This window comes from Barbus barbus (genome assembly GCF_936440315.1).
Source record: "Barbus barbus genome assembly, chromosome: 3".
In the NCBI taxonomy this organism is placed as follows: domain Eukaryota; kingdom Metazoa; phylum Chordata; class Actinopteri; order Cypriniformes; family Cyprinidae; genus Barbus; species Barbus barbus.
The window spans coordinates 20,461,563-20,479,648 of NC_136731.1; the positions used below are offsets into that span (position 1 = coordinate 20,461,563).

At 41.3% G+C, this 18,086-nt stretch overlaps 2 protein-coding genes across 3 annotated transcripts in view; both read left to right on the forward strand.

Moving 5' to 3' along the window:
- The window catches only part of LOC306855705 (serine/threonine-protein kinase LMTK1-like), a 76,946-nt gene that overhangs the window by 50,250 nt on the left and 8,610 nt on the right, over nucleotides 1-18,086 (forward strand). The window contains exons 3-10 of one of the 2 annotated variants that reach the window (XM_079394518.1): nucleotides 7,114-7,255; nucleotides 11,958-12,037; nucleotides 12,303-12,421; nucleotides 12,641-12,728; nucleotides 14,703-14,836; nucleotides 15,151-15,235; nucleotides 15,344-15,465; nucleotides 16,016-16,165. In XM_079394518.1, the coding sequence (XP_079250644.1) occupies nucleotides 7,114-7,255; nucleotides 11,958-12,037; nucleotides 12,303-12,421; nucleotides 12,641-12,728; nucleotides 14,703-14,836; nucleotides 15,151-15,235; nucleotides 15,344-15,465; nucleotides 16,016-16,165 (920 nt within the window). Of the gene's footprint in view, nucleotides 1-7,113; nucleotides 7,256-11,626; nucleotides 11,750-11,957; nucleotides 12,038-12,302; nucleotides 12,422-12,640; nucleotides 12,729-14,702; nucleotides 14,837-15,150; nucleotides 15,236-15,343; nucleotides 15,466-16,015; nucleotides 16,166-18,086 lie in introns of those variants that run through there. The other variant, XM_079394519.1, reaches the window with a different exon arrangement.
- Nucleotides 1,048-3,149, forward strand: LOC306855715 (E3 SUMO-protein ligase ZBED1-like). Its single transcript, XM_079394541.1, has 4 exons — nucleotides 1,048-1,337; nucleotides 1,505-2,013; nucleotides 2,218-2,404; nucleotides 2,571-3,149. Exons 2-4 carry the CDS (start codon nucleotides 1,703-1,705, stop codon nucleotides 3,042-3,044), a joined length of 972 nt encoding a protein of 323 aa, XP_079250667.1. The 5' UTR covers nucleotides 1,048-1,337; nucleotides 1,505-1,702; the 3' UTR covers nucleotides 3,045-3,149.

An 18,086-nucleotide genomic window follows, 5' to 3' on the forward strand; every position in this document is an offset into this window, starting at 1 on the left:
ATACTACGGCAGCAGATAAAAGATGTTGTCCATTGTAAAAAGGCAGACAATAATGCAGGCAGAGAGAATGCTCTTTTATAGGTAAAGACAGGGCTTATAGTCATGGACAATAGTCATAAGTGAGGTAAGAATGTAAATTGAATTGGCCAAAGCTAATAGGAATTGGAATTTCAATTGGACTGAGAGATCAAGACAGTCATTACAGTCACACAAAAGATGCTCACAACTGCTTCTACAACTTGCTGTCAACAACAGTACTGGTTACCTACTAACATCTGCAGACACAACATATATATATATATATTAGTGGTGGGCCGTTATCGGCGTTAACGTGCTGCGTTAACGTGAGACTCTTATCGGGCGATAAAAAATATCGCCGTTAATCTATTCTCAAAGTTGGGTTGGGAGCTGGGTCTATACTACGCAAGCTATGATGACTTTCACCTTGATATTTTAGCGCGGATGTATACCTAGCCGAATTGCACTGTAGGGGGCGAGAACGAGTCTTCGAACCTGTGTGTATGCCTACTGTGAAATTACCACATCAAACGTGACGTGCTAACATGGATGCAGCTATGAAGCCGCCGGGTTTGCTTAAGGGAAATTTTATTTTTAAGAAGCTTCCCAATGGAAACCTCGACAAGACTAAGGTTGTTTGCACCTTGTGCAATGCGGAATTAGTTTACTGTAGGAGTTCTTCCAGTCTCAAGTACCACCTAAACGCAAAGCATCCCTTAGCTAATGCAGAAGATGCCGGGCCAAGCACTGATGTAGCGCAGGGGAAGAGTCGTCGTCAAACTACTATGTTTGAGTGCAACCGAGGCAAGCCCGTTAGCACAGCTCTATCAGCCAAGCTAACTAATCTCCTCGCTCAGTGGATTGCCACCAGCTGCCGGTGTCGTGCCGAATTCTGCACCCTGCCAGATTATGCATCCCCTAGTATTGGTAGGTTTAGGAATAGGTGTGGGGGAGGGGTTAGGATTAGGGGTGGGGTTGGGATTAGGCAATCAGGTAGCGATTTCAACGAGGGGATGTATAATCTGGCAGGGGTGCAGATTTCGGCACAACACCGGCCCATCAGCGTGGTTGAAGATGATGGGCTCGAGCTTGTTCTCCAGGCGGCCACAGGTGATCCATTTTACAAACTACCTGCGAGGCGAACTATCATGAGGAGAATACATGACCAGCACGCCGCAGAGAAAGCCGCAAAAGATGAGAAGATGGTAGAGGCGAGGTGTGTAGCACTGACTGGGGACCATTGGACATGAACGAAAACTACCTCGGCGTTACTGTACACCTCATCGATGCCAGCTGAGAACTTCACTCCTTCGTTTTAGGTAGGCTACGTTATGTAATTTTAAATTACATAATTTAATTTAATTACTTACCCTATTAATTACCACGACACCACGAATTACCACCACATTATGTTTGCTTCTTGATGATTGCTAGTTGTTTACTACTAGTAGTGAACTTATTCAGATCTACTTTGTCTATCCGTTAGGTGTGATGAAAACAGAGGAGCGTCACTTTGCAGAAGCGTGTGCCAGGCAGTTTCTCGACGTCGCTAATCAGTGGGGGATAGCTGACAAAATCAGCACTATTGGAACAGACAGCGCTCCTAATATGGTGGCAGCAGGGAGGATACTGCCATTCGAGCATTTGCCCTGTGTTGCGCATGTTGTAACAGAGAGCTATTGTAATGTCACTTCGGGAAGGTGGTTTTGATGGTGCACTGGCCAAGTGCCGTAAAGTGGTCGGACATTTCAAACACAGTCCGGCCAACTCAGACGAGCTGAATGTCCAGCAAGCCTCCCTTGGACAAGTTCAGGAGCCACTCGTGCAAGATGTTCCAATACGGTGGAATTCCACCCTTGAGATGATCAAGCGCGTGAGGCGCAACAGAGACGCACTGCACACAACGCTGTCTCAGCAGAAGCACAATCTGGCCCTCCCAACAAATGCTGAATATGAGAAGTTGGCAAAGCTAGAGAAACTGCTGGAGCCATGCAGGTATGGTCTACAAAGATAGCGTGTTCATGAATTGGCATACAAGTTCTTTTAAATGTCACTTTGTATTAAGAAACAAGTGCCCTTAAATGTAATGTGATTAAGAACTTTAAAAATGTGTAATCTGAGTTAAATGAATCAGTCATTAATTATTTATTGCTCTGTTTCTGTCTCTCTGTGTGTGTGTCTGTCTGTTTGTCTGTGTAGGTACATCACTGAGCTCCTTGGTGGGGATAAGTATGTATCCTGCTCTGTGGTTCTACCTGCCCTGTGCCACCTCCAGCACGCGATGAAGATCTCAGATGATGATCCTGCCTATATTGTGCGATTCAAGGCTGCCTTCACCAAGGACCTCAACCAGCGGAGGGAGAAAATAAACCTGGAATGGCTTAAGGTATGTCAGACTGACCAGAAGATAACTGCATTGTTTGACCATTATAGACTGTTAAGCCAGTAGATCAGTCAATGAATAAATGAATGAGTCATGAAGAAATATGGAGGTTGGATTTGGAAAGCGAACTTTTCATCAATCAATCATTATTATTTTTTATTCATCAAAGGTGACGACTGCTCTAGATCCACGATTTAAGGACCTCAAGTGCTTGCCCAGAGCAGAGAGGGAGCCAGTGTGGGCAAAGCTAAGTGAGTTGGTGAAGGGAGAAGAACCTGCTCTGCAGCCACTCGGGGAGGAGAACCCTGAGCCACCCAAGAAGAAAACAGCCCTGCTACTGATGGGATCAGACTCAGAATCAGATGAGGAGACACCAGAAGACAATACTGTCGAGAGGTACAAGGTAGAGCCCAGTGCCAGTCTAGATCAGTGTCCACTGAAGTGGTGGTCGGAGCACACTGCTGTCTATGGTAAGATGGCCCACATTGCCCGTAAATACTTGGGGACTCCTGCCACAACTGTCCCATGCGAGAGACTTTTTTCTTTAGCAGACCATATTGTGCAGAAGAGGAGATCTAGTTTGTCACCAGAAAATGTGAACAAGCTGGTCTGCCTGAGTGACTGGTGGAAGAAGGAGAAATAGAACGTGGACTGATTGACACAAAGCTACTGACTGTAAACAGTTCATCACGACCTCTTATGTAGGCCTACAGTTCAAAATTCATGTTTAACTGAATAAACAGTTAGTAAACACAAGTACATCTTATTGAACATGATTTATTTTCATTACCAATTATCATAGTAGAACAGCTTTCTCAAGCAGTTTGTGATGCATTTTGGAAACAGGAGATGAGCCCCTGGTCTAATGCGCCACCTGGCTTGAGAAACCCGTTCTCAAAGACTTACTTTTAGTCATTATTTGGGTAGCACACATATTCTGAATGCCTTGGCAGAATTCAAATGAGCCATTTTAATCTAGATTAATTCCAAGATTACAGTGAGATTAATCTAGATTAAAGAAATTAATCTATGCCCACCACTAATATATAATTGAATATAAACACAGGAGCCTGATAAAAAAATATATAATTTTAGAAGGAAATTTCAAATGGCACTTAGAGGCTTTTGCATCTGAAAAAAAATCTAAAAAAGGTTTGCATATATGCTTTTTTTAATCATATTTGATACATCAGGCCTTTTTTGCTCATATTGTCTGATATAGGAGAATATGGAGATAAAATCCAAGGAACGAAAGGACACCTCAGTTTTATTCATAGGCTCAAGCAGAGCAATATTTGGTGCAGTTGCTGATATTTAGATTGCCAAAAAGTATGCGATTATGATTTCAGTTTGTAATGGTAATGTAAATCAAAGAGATTTTATAAGTATAACAGACTACTTACATAAAATGCATATAAATATTAGTTGTCATATCTCCCAATAATATATCTCAGCAAGAAATTTAAATCCTTACTTTTATGGTCAAAGCTCTGTAGTTTTTATTGTGGGTATAGTTTAATGCAGTGCAATGATGATTGAGAGATGAATTGAAAAATGTTATTTGTCATTTTTACAATGACAATAAAAGGCATTTTACTTGCTCAAAAGTGTAAACTATCAATCATATGTGGATCTCGTACTGCAGGTTTTTTAGCTAAGTTTTGATCATGACATTTGTGCTTTAAATTTGATACAGTAGGCTTTTTTCACCTTACCATGCACAGTGAAAAAATGTAAATGTTTTCCCCCTGCATTATATGTAAATTAAATGTAAAATACTGTGAAATGTGTGGTTTTTGCAAGTAAAAACTATGAACTGCGAGTAAGAAACTGTAAAAGGGCATTCCTAGAAGCTTTAATTTAATGCTTTACACAAACTGTACAACACATACTGTTATTTATAATATTGATTATTAATATATAATATTACTTACTTTAAATGCAAATTAGTTCTGCATCCTGTTTACTATGGAATTATTTTTGTGTCAATAAAAATGAACATAACTTTATAAAAATGAACATAACTTTATAAAAACAAACGTAACTTTTCCAGAAACGATCAAAAATATGCCATTACAAAAGAAGAAAAACACAATGAAAATGAAAACAATTAACTCAGTCGCACAAATGTAACATGCTCTTCAAATAGGCTTAATTCTTTAATGATTTTCATAGATTCGTTTTCGCAAATCGTGGATTCTGAATGCGTTGCTACAGATTTCGCTTACACTTCGCAAATTTTCGTTTGCTGTTTTGGCACAAACCTCTCGTGGGGGCAGCTTAACAGCGATCAACTCTGATTGGCTAGTGAGCTTTTGATGGACAGCTGCTCTCTGACCTGGAAGCACGGAGCGGCATCATCGTCCTCCTCAGCTTCTTAAGTGGGACAAGCTGAGGAGGACGATGATGCCACTCTGTGTCTCTCCTGAGAGCTCATCTTAATAATAATATAAACCAAGCACGACCAAAGTCCCTTTAAGACAAGTCCTGTCACTCGGCGGCCATCTTTGAAACGCCTCTCAGGCATCCAAGTGCAGCTCCTATCTCTTTGTATGGGGAACCATCAAATTCTCCAAAACGGTTCACTAAGCTTACGATTAAATTTAATATCTGAAATCACCAATGAAATCGGACAACAACTGTGTCATAAATGTTGTTTCTTTTGCTCAAATAGCGTTATAAAAAGCTTATTTCTCAGGCTAGATCAGCCAGTGCGCATGCGCAGTCCTGAGCGCACGTCTCAGAGCGCTGACTGTTTCTATAGCAACTGGGACTTCTAACCATAGACATAATAGAGACTCTTTATGGCTGTGTCCAAATTCAGGGTCTGCATCCTCCTTAGGATCCTTCCTACCCGGTTGAAGGAGGAGGGATCCTCCGACGTCCGCAAAACCCGGAAGTCGGTGTTTGTGAATTTGGACAGCCTACCCTTCTTTCAGTTCCCTCCCTTACCCGTTGCTCATATCCTGTCGCCTAGCAACCGTGACAGCGCCAAGCAAGAAGCGGGAAAATGGACAAACAAAGAGTTATTCTCCTCATTTTAATTCTTTTGGAAGAAATAAAGCAATTAAATAAATTAAATACTTTCTTTGCTCGTTCACCTTTGCTCGTTGAGTTTTTTATATCAGACTACAAGACAGTCACATCCAGGTAAGCCATTATAGCCTATTTTTATTTGTTTTTAAGTATTCTACTAATTTCTCCTACAAATTCATTGAGCCGAAGCATAAACTTTAGCTTGTTTTGTCAGAGAAACTCCTCTCCCACTCCGCTACCGCTCGCTTCGTCCGCCATTACGCTCTGCCGAAAAGAATTATGGGATAGGTAGGACGGGAAAGGATCCACCACACCCATCCTTCCAATTCGGGGGAAAAGGAGGACGTATTTGTGGGCCGCATTTGAAGGATCCTACGAATTTGGACAGCCTTCGTCGCGGCGCTGTGACGCAACATCCTTCAAATCAGTACTCCGAAGGATGCAGACCCTGAATTTGGACACAGCCTATGTCTATGCTTCTAACGGCAGCTGCAGTGACGTGCTGACTTTACTGATTAACGATTGGTTCTTTCATTCAGAAGGCGGGTCGTTGCATTTTTCCCCATTCAAAACAATACGAGTGACATGTCTTAGGTATTCTATAGTCTTTGGCACGACGTATTGCACACAAATCACCGCGGCAGCTTTCCAATATGTGCGCCACTGACGTCTGTACTTCCAGGTCAGGGAGCAGCTGTCCATCAAAAGCTCACTAGCCAATCAGAGTGGATCGCTGTTAAGCTGCCCCCACGAGAGGTTTGTGCCAAAACAGCAAACGAAAATTTGCGAAGTGTAAGCGAAATCTGTAGCAACGCATTCAGAATCCACGATTTGCGAAAACGAATCTATGAAAATCATTAAAGAATTAAGCCTATTTGAAGAGCATGTTACATTTGTGCGACTGAGTTAATTGTTTTCATTTTCATTGTGTTTTTCTTCTTTTGTAATGGCATATTTTTGATCGTTTCTGGAAAAGTTACGTTTGTTTATAAAGTTATGTTCATTTTTATAAAGTTATGTTCATTTTTATTGACACAAAAATAATTCCATAGTTTACTACCACAATCCAAATTCAGATCAAATACAGGAATTGAATTCATGCTGGTTATGGCACAGATTCAGTACTACAATTCCCCAACACAGATGCTCAACAATAGTCACAATGTGTGAGTATGAGCCAACATGTGGAGATGTGGGAGCTGGATAGGTTATTGGGTCCAAGCAGATGATTGCCCAATTTTTTAAATGTGCCATCCAGCATTCAAAGCAAAGAAAATCACACAAGAGAGCCAGCACACTGTGACAAAAGAGACCATTAAAATTCCATATTAATTTCACAGTATGCATAAAGTAATAGAGATGATGTAAGAATGCCAGTCTGAATATTCTGCCTGTGTTTGAATTGTGCCATCTATTTCTTTTTTTTTTCATCTCAAATAATTGTTTTATTCAACAAAGCATCCTGAAAAAAGGTATTACCGTTTTATCACTGATAATAATCAGAAATGTTTCTTGACCATAAAATCAGCATATTAGAATGATCTCTGAAGGATCATGTGACACTGAAGACTGGAGCTGAAAATTCAGCTCTGCGTCACAGGAATAAATTGCATTTTAAAATATATTACAATAGAAAGCATTTATTTGAAGTCTCTGTGTGCTTTTGTTCCCTGCAGGAGTTTGAAAATACGGAGGGGGAGGAGGGCCAAGCTGACCTTTCAACTTTAGCCTCCCCCAGCGCTCAGAATGACCCCGAGGTTTATATCCTGCCCCTCACGGAGGTCTCACTACCTGTGTCCAAACAGCCCAGCAAGTCATGTAAGAATCTGTATCATTTTGGTTATTTATTTATGATTCACAAAAGGAAATGTTTTGAATAATGCACTGTTCTTTTCCATGTACTGAAAATGCAATGCAGTGCAAGTGATATGGAATGAGTGCTGGTGCATGGTGGCAATCATGAGGAGGCATGTTTTTAATGGAAAACATGATTTAGATTAGACTGTGACCTGTGTTAACTGTGGTGTTTATTGCTTGTCACTGTAACACATTGCAAAGAAGATCGCTGGTAGGGTTTTTTCATTAATAAACAATACTGGAAGTGAAGTGCCACACTATGCTGATATTTGTCCCTTACATTCCTAACGGCCTTGTGACAGGAAGAGTAAAGAATAGGACTGTGCCCATTGTGAACAGATGGTTCCGGAAAAAGAGCAGTGGCCTTGTTTCACAGTGCAGAGAGGGGTGGAGAGCGAACCGTCTCTGGAAGCAGAGCACACATCTGTCAGTTGCATAATGCGCGTGAGACTGGCCCAGAGGACTCCTGGCATGATGGATGCATGTGAACTGGACTGCAGAAAGGAAAGGAAGTTATTAATGCATGGAAGCACTGGAGAGTACAGATGGAAATTAAGCTGTTTTTAATAACATTACAACAGATATGAAACAGATGCGTCCGAAAACCAAATCAACTGTAGATTTTCATCTCTTTAGAAGATACTGATTTCTTAGTAGTTCTTGCTGCGGCAACCAACAATGGCTTATGCACATATTTTAAGTTGAAGGTTTTGTAAACACATTACCATACAAAAGTTTGGGTTTTCTGAAAGAAATATACTTTTATTCAGCAAGACTGCATGATATTGATCAAAAGTGACAGTAAAGACAATAAGGTTATAGAAGATTTCTATTTCTATTTGCCAGTAGCCCCAATATATAGCGCCGTTGTGCTTCAGAGTTCCAGATCCCGCCCCCTCTCTCTCTCTCCCACTTCGCTTCCTGTCTAAATACTGTCCTGTTGTAATAAAGGCAAAAAAGAGCCAAAAATAGCTCTTCTTTTGAACTTTACGTTCATAAAAAATCATAAAAGAAATCATCACAGTTTCAACAATGATAATCAAAAATGTTTCTTGAGCAGCAAATCAACATATTAGAATGATTAAAATCATATATCACAGTTTTCTAAATATATCCTAAAAAATATCCCAGCAAAAAAGAAGCAGAAGCAGAAGAGATGACCTCTATGACCATATGTGAATGTGAAAATATTAAGTAATTTTCAACATTGTTTTCAACTCTGATAATAAAATAAATGTTTCTTGGGCAGAAAAATCAGCATATTAGTATGACTTCTGAAGGATTATGTGACATTGAAGTAATAAATTACATTTTGAAACCTATTCAAATAGACACTTACACTTGAAATGTAGTCATATTTCACAATATTACAGGTTATACTGTATTTTTGGTCAAATAAATTCAGCCTTGGTGAGCACGAGACTACTTTGAAAATATTAGCAATGCCTCTAGCATTTTTGAAGCCTAAACACAAAAAAACACATGATGTTTATTAACCTGATTCAGACCCATATTAAATTTTTTTCCCAATACACTCATTTTGGCTCTACAGGTATTGTCATATGCCATGTGACATTTAGAGAATAAGTGAACAAGTCCATTCTGACCACATTGTTTGAACAAATGCATCCAGTTTTATTACTTTCAAAATGACAACGATTGACAGATTGAATGTGAACAAAGCCTTATAGGGTTATTTTCCACTTAATTACCACCTAGTAACCACCATAGAAACGGCAAACCAATGCAGAAAACTAACTACAGTACATAGCAACACCCTGGCAACTGCTCAAAATGCCATAATGGCAGTGAGTTTTACACAGGCAAACAACATTAACATGTTCTTCAGGAATGATAAAGATCTACCGAATGTACTATGTTTGATTTTGAATCAAGTCATATCCAATCGCTCAATGCCAGACTGCGTGGAAGCTGGCTGTGAGAGAAGCCGAGAACAAGTTAGGTTTTCTCCCTATGACTCACGCACTCTGTCTGTGTAGAGCATCAGGGGAGGGTGGGGGAGACAGCGGGATGCTGGCTTGAAACGCAGGCACGGATTGGACAAAAGAGATTTAGGAGCCAGCCAATAGCCTCTGGACTGTTCGTTGCCCGTGGTTACGGCCATGTGATTGGTCCAGGTGTTGCAGAGCGAGAGGGTAGCACCGAGTCTCTTGTGATATTGAGAAGGGCTCATGGTTGAATCGCTCCCTTTCCGTCCTCCCCCTCTTCATCCTTTTGCATGTTATATTAATGCAAAGAGACATAAATTAACACTTGACTGAATGCAGTGAAGTAAAAACACCACATACGAATGTCCCTTGTGTTTTTTCACTCCCAAACTACATTTACAGGTTTTCTTTGACTGCGACATAAGCTTCAGTCTGGAAGAGGTCGAGCATGGAGAATCATTACATTGTGCTTATTCATGTAGCGGAGACTTTTATTCAAAGCAGCTTACAGAGCGTTTAATGCAGGTTTCTCAACTCTGGCCCTCACAGTCCACTGTCCTGCAGAGTTTAGCTTTAACCTTCATCAAACTCACCTGTAATAACCTTGATTTGCTGATCGTTTAGGGTTGAAGCTGAACTCTGCAGCACAGTGGATCTCAAGAAACAAAGTTCAGAAACCATGAATTGAACCCACAATCTTGTCATTACTAGCACCATGCTCTACCAGTTCTTGAGCTATGGGAACAAATCCTATTTCACTCTATATCACTTTATATAATTGTAAATGAATTATAATATAAAGTCGACATGAAATTTTAATATTTTAAAGCTACAACATTTGATAAGATTAAGTCATCTTTTTATCTAGAACTTGGACAAAAGATGATTATAAATAAATTCTGTGTATTAAATAAAGTCTGTCATCTGTTCAAAAAACAGCTTCACATTATACACTTAAACTAAAAACAAAAGACTCAAAAAAGCAAACCCACTATTTTATTGGACAAATTTTAAGCTGTTAAAATAGCTTAGCGTTCTGTCAAACAGCACTCTTTAATAATAAATTCATGCTCATCTTGACTTATCCACTCATGTTCTTTATCTCCCTCTCTTACATGTCAATAATACATGCCATCGTTCCTAATACATATAAACGATGTAGTAAAATCTGACACATTTCTGCTTTTGCATGGTAAATACTGTCATTTAGCAACCCTGTTTAGGTAACATGCTAGTTCTATACCAGAATCAACACCATCATGCATAAATCACCAAATCACAAAATTTGATGTACAGCATGTACGGTATATTTCCTCTTCCATATTGGAAGTTCACACAATATAATTCATCTTAGCACTTCTTAAATCCCCGTATCCATTTAATTTGGCAATTTTTCTCGGTCTGAAGTCTTATGTCGACATATTAAGTAGAATTTCTCTTCTAGTTAATGTGCAATCGTAGACCAGCCTGGGTTTTCTCGTGCAATTGTGCTGTGTTTTAATGCATTTTTAACATGGCCCAGGGCTGCTCTGGGAATGCCAGGAGTGGGACGGGAATGCACAACTCACAGATTCCACAGAAATCATATAAAAGGCCAGTTCAAGTCTGCTGAAGAAAAGAGAGATAGTTGTGTGTTTTTTTTTTTGGGGGGGGGGGGGGGGGGGGGGGGGGTAATGCTGTGACAATCCTGGCTCTGAGCGGCAAAGAATGGGCCTTGTGTCTGGGCTGGTACTGGGGTACCAGGCGCTGCTGCTCTGCGGACAAAAGCCACAATGTAACTGTGGCGGGGAGTGTGAGGGGCTGGAATGAGAAGCTTCTGGAACGCTGCAGAGGAGGAGAACAGTTTAGTGCATTAATACAGGGATGGGTCTGTGAGGCACATACACGCACACTGTGAGACCTACTGGTAGCACAGGAGGAGGTGTGTGGGGGCTCGTGTTAATGACAGAGGTCTTTCTGCTGCTCACAGTGCTTTATTTGTTTACAATTGCCCCCATAGTCTTGCTGAGACAGACAGAGGGAAGGGGCTAGAGGAGCGAGGGTTATTATGTGCTCATGGCATTGCTTGCGTGAGCAGACGCATTTGGCATGTGCCGAGCTATGCTGCGGACATACGTCCAGATCCTGGTGGGACATTTAGCACTTTAAACACTGATCTCAGCAGGAGCCGCTAGGTTTACCCCAGCTTCAAGTTGAGTTGGCTCCAGCTGTGAGTTCCAGCCGGGTGCATTATGGGAATGTTGTGGGACGCTGTATCTCAGCACGAGGAGATGCGCTCCGTCTCTGGGAAGGAAGACAGACAGCGCTGCTTTCTCAGCTGTCCGAGGGCTTGGAGGGTTAAACCCCTGGCGTGTGAATGGAGACATGGAGAACCGGAGAAGAACGGCACCTTCATTCCACTGCGTCGCTGGAACTTCATCCTATGGTTTCTTGCCAGACAAAGAAAGCCGCTCTTCTTCTGTATCTTCAACATCCGAGCTTATCTGCTGAATTATGATGGTTCAAGGTGGGATCAGAGTGTCTAAATTTTTGTCAACTTTCTTTCATTTTAAATCATTGATGAAGTAGTTTGAGATAACCATGGTTCTTATGGTTGTGCCTCCCTGGATATTGCTCACTCTTTCTTGATGTTTCTTTCAAACCACTCATTGTGCGTTCAGTTCATCCATTTGTATGCCAACTCTGAATGTATGTTTTCTCTCTGTTTCCCTCAGTTCAGCTGCTGAAGTCTACGGATCTCGGACGCCACAGCCTCCTCTACATCAAAGAAATGGGACAGGGCTGGTTTGGCAAGGTGAGGCCTTTTATAACTCAAACAATACCATAATGTGGCGCTGAGAAAAAAGCAGTGTTTTTTGAGTACCCTACTCTTGGGGTTGATATTGCACACAGTGCACTGTACGCAAAATGTTGTTGTAATTTCATTATGAGCTACCGTTAAACAAACAGTTAACAGATAAATTGCACACCAAGTGTTCACTCTCTTTAAAAACGGTGCTGGCAGTTTCACAGGTGGCAGGTGTGAGCCATGTTAATGTGCAGTTTGGGCTGGCTTTCAGGTTTTGCTGGGGGAGGTGAATGCTGGCCTCAGTACCACACAGTTGGTGGTTAAGGAGCTAAAGGCCAGTGCCAGTGTACAGGAGCAGATGCAGTTCCTGGAAGAGGTCCAGCCTTACCGGTACACACCTTTCCTCTAATCTCTCTCACCCCATTTTTTTTTACTCTTTTTACTCCCCCATCTTATGCTCTATGCTACAACATATGCCATTTTTGTTAGTACATGTAATTTTGAGGCACAAACTGAAACAACATTAACATTAGCTCTTATTTGGAATGTGCAACTGAACGGTTTCTCATATGAGCAGTGTTTTGATGTTTGAGTGTGTAAATCCCACAGGGTGCTCCAGCATCCAGCCCTCCTGCAGTGTCTGTCCCAGTGTTCAGAAGTCACGCCCTACCTGCTTGTTTTGGAGCACTGCCCCCTGGTAAGCAACTTAGTACCAGCCGCTTCGCTCACCGTCTTCTGAACATACTCTGAGTTGGTCTAATGACCCTTTATAATCTATACTAGCAGTCAGCAATCTTCTTGTCATGAAGTGCCATATTTACAATATATCCATTATTACACAATGTATTGAAGTAGCATCCCCTTTATTAACTAAGTATAGTTGTTGCCAGGAGACACATATTTATATAAGTATAGAGAACAAGAAACTACAAACCGCTGTGGTCCAAGTGGCTGTGGTGTGGTGTTCAGTTGACTCTTCTTTAAAGTATTAGTTCACTTTTAAAAAAACTTTTGCTGATAATTTACTCACCCCCATGTAATCCAATATGTCCATGTCTTTCTTTCTTCAGTCGAAAAGAAATTAAGGTTTTTGATGAAAACATTTCTCCATGAAATGGACTTCATTGGGACCCAAACGGTTCAAGGTCCAAATGACAGTTTCAGTGCAGCTTCAAAGGGCTTTAAACGATACCAGACGATGAATAAGGGTCTTATCTAGCGAAACGATCGGTCATTTAAAAAATAAATAAAAAAGTTTAAGTTTTATAAGCACAAATGCGCGCCTTGCTCTGTTCTGTGATGCGCATTCATGACGTCACGTAATACGCAATGACGTTAAAAATGTCATGGTTGACTTAGGCGGAAGTACCGAGTCAGTGTTTACAAATGTGCGGAAGGAGGACCATATACACATATTCAAATGTCTTTGTGTCAGTTTATCGTTTAAAATGCCCATTTCGTGTGCGTAATCCTGGGTGTTTTAATATTAAAAAGCCTACTGACTCGGTACTTCCGCCTACCTCAACCGTGACCTTTTCCACGTAATTGCGTATTACGTGACGTCATGAATGCGCATCACAGAACAGAGCAAGGCGAGCATTTGTGCTTATAAAACTTAAACTGTTTTATTTATTTTTTGAAATGACCGATCGTTTCGCTAGATAACACCCTTATTCATCGTCTGGTATCGTTTAAAGCCCTTTGAAGCTGCAATGAAACTGTCATTTGGACCTTGAACCGTTTGGGTCCCAATGAAGTCCATTATATGGGGAGAGGTTTTCATCAAAAACCTTAATTTCTTTTCGACTGAAGAAAGAAAGACATGGACATCTTGGATGACATGGGGGTGAGTAAATTATCAGCAAAAGTTTTTTTAAAAGTGAACTAATCCTTTAAGCCACGCCTTCAAAATTGCTAAACTCCAATCTGATCTTAGAAACTCTTGCCATAGAGTATAATCAGACTTTTGTTCTTTTCTCATGTAAGTCTATGGAGAATCTGTGGGTTTGGGTAGTTTTTAAATCCGAAATATTACAAAATTAATGTTAAACTCTGTTGCCAGGTCACCTTCAGTATAATAGAGACATAAGGAACACAGAGAAAATGCATGTAGTATGTTACCACTTTCATGCTGTTCATGCTGTGTATTAGATGGTCAACCTCGTTCACAAATCAACATGCAACATCTATAAAAACATCTACATTTTTTCCAAGTAATGTTAATATCTTTCCCACAATCTAATCTATTCATTGTTTAATATGCACTATAAATAACTGAGGCTTTTTTAGATTGTGGTGTGTCTTGATTCTGATTTCACATAAGAAAAACAGCATTGTTTTGTTTCATTCCAAGACAGAAAAGAATAACATTCCCTCAATTTCTACCAATTTATGAGCACATTTAACTGAAAAACAAGCTGTTAACTGACATGTCCTATTCATTTCTGTAAAGCTGGTCTGATCATCCAGGGGGGGGGGGGGGGGGGGGGGGGGGGTGGAGTTTAGCATAGGGTTAATTAAACAGCTTAATGCTCCCTCTGCTGGTCATATTAGAAATTGTGCATTTGCACAGTTACAAACTAATACAGTGGTACCAGAATTACAGTTGCTCACTATAACACAAATTATAATTCTTGTGTTTTTCCTTAAGAATACTGTTTCCTTTAAACAGGGAGATGTTAAAGGATACCTCCGTAGCTGTTGGGCAGCAGACTCAATGACCCCTGACCCTTCGATCCTTCAGCGGATGGCATGCGAGATTGCTTCTGGTCTTCTGTACCTTCACAAACACAATTACATTCACAGGTGAGGATCCACTAACCTTTGGCCTTTTCCCCGCATAATGATTCTCTCGGTTATTTTTCACCCCACCGCTCACTGGACGTCCAGCTCTGGTGTCTCCTGGCAACAATATCCTGGTGCTGCCTGAGTACATGTCACAGACTCCAGCATCAGTGATTTTGTTGCTGGGGGAAAACCCCTTGCTCAACACACATCATCAATTATTTGTAAGTCACCCATGAAGACAATGTGAGATGACACTGCAGACTTCCTTTGTCATGAAAGTTTGCCAATGACAGGAACTATAAATGATGCAAACATTTCTGTCCTGTTCTCAGTGACCTGGCCCTAAGGAACTGCCTGTTGACCTCAGATCTGGCAGTTAAAATTGGGGACTATGGCCTCAGCCACAGCAAATACAAGGCGAGTCTATGAAGGCTTTTATGATTGCAGCCATGCTGATGCTATTATTTTGATGTTGTCTCAGTATTTCTTCTTGCTGAATATCAGTGCATCCTTTCCCTTTGTTAGGATGACTATTATGTGACAGTAGATCAAATATGGGTTCCTCTACGATGGATTGCCCCAGAACTTATTGATGAAGTCCATGGCAATCTCTTAGTGGTGGACCAAACCAAGACCAGCAATGTCTGGTGAGAAATAATTCAGAGAAAAACACTATGGCAGAGGTTCTCAACCTTTGTTTTAAATTGCAATCTTTATTGTATTAAGATTTTTTGCATAATTTAGGACAAATTTATATATAAAATATGCCATGATGTGTGCACTAAAATATAACTTGAGCGCAAAGATTAAATCAGTATAACTATCAGGATGTTGCAAATTTAGAAAATGGTGAATGAAGAACTAGCATGCAGAACTTATCCAAGAGGAGATGCTTTCAAGGATAATGCTGTGCTTTGACAAGCTTCAGCACAAAACACAAGCTCAGCACCTTTAAAAAAGGTAACATTTATAATCAAAATTTCCATTCACAGCATACAATATCCTTAATTCTCTGCAAATTCCCAAAAACTTTGGTATAAAAAGGTATAGTCAACAAAAAAGCTTTAGAACCTCTGCCCTGTGACATACTATAGGCTATATGTAGAAAAATTCTTTTCTCCAGACTTTTTGCACTTTAAACTAATTTTCTACGTTCTATGTTATAGTTTCTGTTTTAATTTTTTTTTTACTCTGCAGGTCATTAGGTGTGACGATATGGGAGTTGTTTGAACTGGGTAACCAGCCTTATAGGCACTATTCTGATAGGCAGGTTTTAACATATGCTGTAAAGGAACAGCAGCTCAAACTGCCAAAGCCCCTGCTGAAAGTACCTCTGTGTGAACGCTGGTGAGTCGTCTCAAGTCCAAATCATCATTATGAGCCACCCATACCCTTACATCTGCCAATCGCAATCACCACATCCAAACCGATCAGTGTTCCCCTCCAGAGACACACCCACCAATCACTTTTTTTTTAAATACATGTAAAGCAATCAATATCTTCCAACCACAGGTGCCTCCACCAGTCACTGCTATTTCAAGTTCAAGTTCAAGTTGAGCTTTATTGTCATTCCGCTACGTGGATACATACAGTGAAACGAAATGTCGTGCCTCGCAGGACCACGGTGCTACATAAATACAGACATACAACAATGAGGGGAAAAAAAAACCACTATAAACCTATACACAACTAACCTACTGACAGATTTAACTATAAGTATACTATATATAAGTATTTACCCTATACAAACTAAGAGAATAAAGGATAAGAAATACAAACTATACGAATGCTTCACATAAATATTTACCCTATACAAACTAAAAAATAGAAGATAAAAGTACAAACTATACGAATGCTTCACAAATACTGTACATGTGCAGAGAGAGATATTTTGAGTCAAGCAGCTGGTTGGGGAACAGTGCGGGATGATTTGTAGTGCATGAGCATGTAAACATACATATATCCATGTTTCAGGAGGTAGGGGTTTGCATGGGGTTTCAGAGGGGGGCGGGGTGGTTTGAGTTCAGGGCTCTCACAGCCTGGGGGAAAAAGCTGTTGAGCAGTCTGGCGGAGCGGGCTCTGATGCTCCGGTACCGTCTTCTTGATGGTAGGAGCTGGAAAAGACTGTGAGAGGGATGGGTAGAGTGCTTCACGATGCTGTTGGTTTTGCTGGAGCATCGTGTAAGGAAAATGTCCAGGATGGAGGGGAGAGGGGCACAGATGATCTTTACAGCTGTGTTCACTGTCCGCTGGGGGGTCTTGCGGTCAGCAGCACTGCAGTTCCCGTACCAGACAGTGATGCAGCTGGTCAGCACACTCTCAATGGTGCCTCTGTAGAATGTGGTGAGGATGGGTGGGGGGAGACTTGCTCTTTTCAGCCGGCGGAGAAAGTGTAGGCGCTGTTGTGCCTTTTTGGAGAGTTACATGGTGTTGGTGGTCCAGGTGAGATCCTCTGTGATGTGCACCCCCAGGAATTTAGTGCTGCTGACTCTCTCCACAGTCGAGCTGTCGATGGTCAGTGGGGGGTGGTCAACGGAGTTTCTTCTGAAGTCCATCACAACCTCCTTTGTCTTCTGCGGTAGTGCTCGAGGTGTTGTGGCCGACACGGACTGACTGAGGTCTTCCGGTTAGAAAGTCCAGGATCCAATTACACAGGGAATTGTTAAGGCCCAGCAGGTTTAGTTTATTTATGAGCTGTTGTGGGATTATTGTGTTGAATGCCGAGCTGAAGTCAATGAACAGCATTCTAACATAGGAGTCTTTATTTTCTAGGTGGGTAAGAGCCAGGTGGAGGGTGGAGGAAATTGCATCGTCCGTAGAGTGGTTTGGACGGTATGCAAACTGGAGCGGGTCGAGTGTGTTGGGGATGCTGGTTTTGATGTTGTGCATGACTAGCCTCTCAAAGCACTTCATCATGATTGGAGTCAGTGCTATGGGATGGTAGTCATTTAGACAGGACACAGGTGATTTCTTTGGTACCGGTATGATTGTTGTGGATTTGAGACATGTGGAGACAACTGCCTGGCTCAGGGAGGTGTTGAAGATATCTGTTAGGACATCTGTCAGCTGTGCAGCACAGTCTCTCAGAACACGGCCAGGTATGTTGTCAGGACCCGCAGCCTTGCGTGGGTTAATCCTAGATAGGGTCTTCCTTACGTCGGCTGGAGACAGACAGAGCGCCCGGTCGTTGGGAGGTGTGGGCAGTTTTTGTGCAGGTGTGTCATTCTGCATTTCAAACCGTGAATAAAAGTGGTTGAGTGCATCGGGG

Bases quoted from the DNA above. Each gene is read 5' to 3' on its own strand.
- LOC306855715 (XM_079394541.1), top strand. From the start codon at position 1,703: ATGTCACTTCGGGAAGGTGGTTTTGATGGTGCACTGGCCAAGTGCCGT. The intron at 2,014-2,217 runs GTATGGTCTACA...TTGTCTGTGTAG, and splicing joins AAACTGCTGGAGCCATGCAG to GTACATCACTGAGCTCCTTG. The intron at 2,405-2,570 runs GTATGTCAGACT...TATTCATCAAAG, and splicing joins TAAACCTGGAATGGCTTAAG to GTGACGACTGCTCTAGATCC.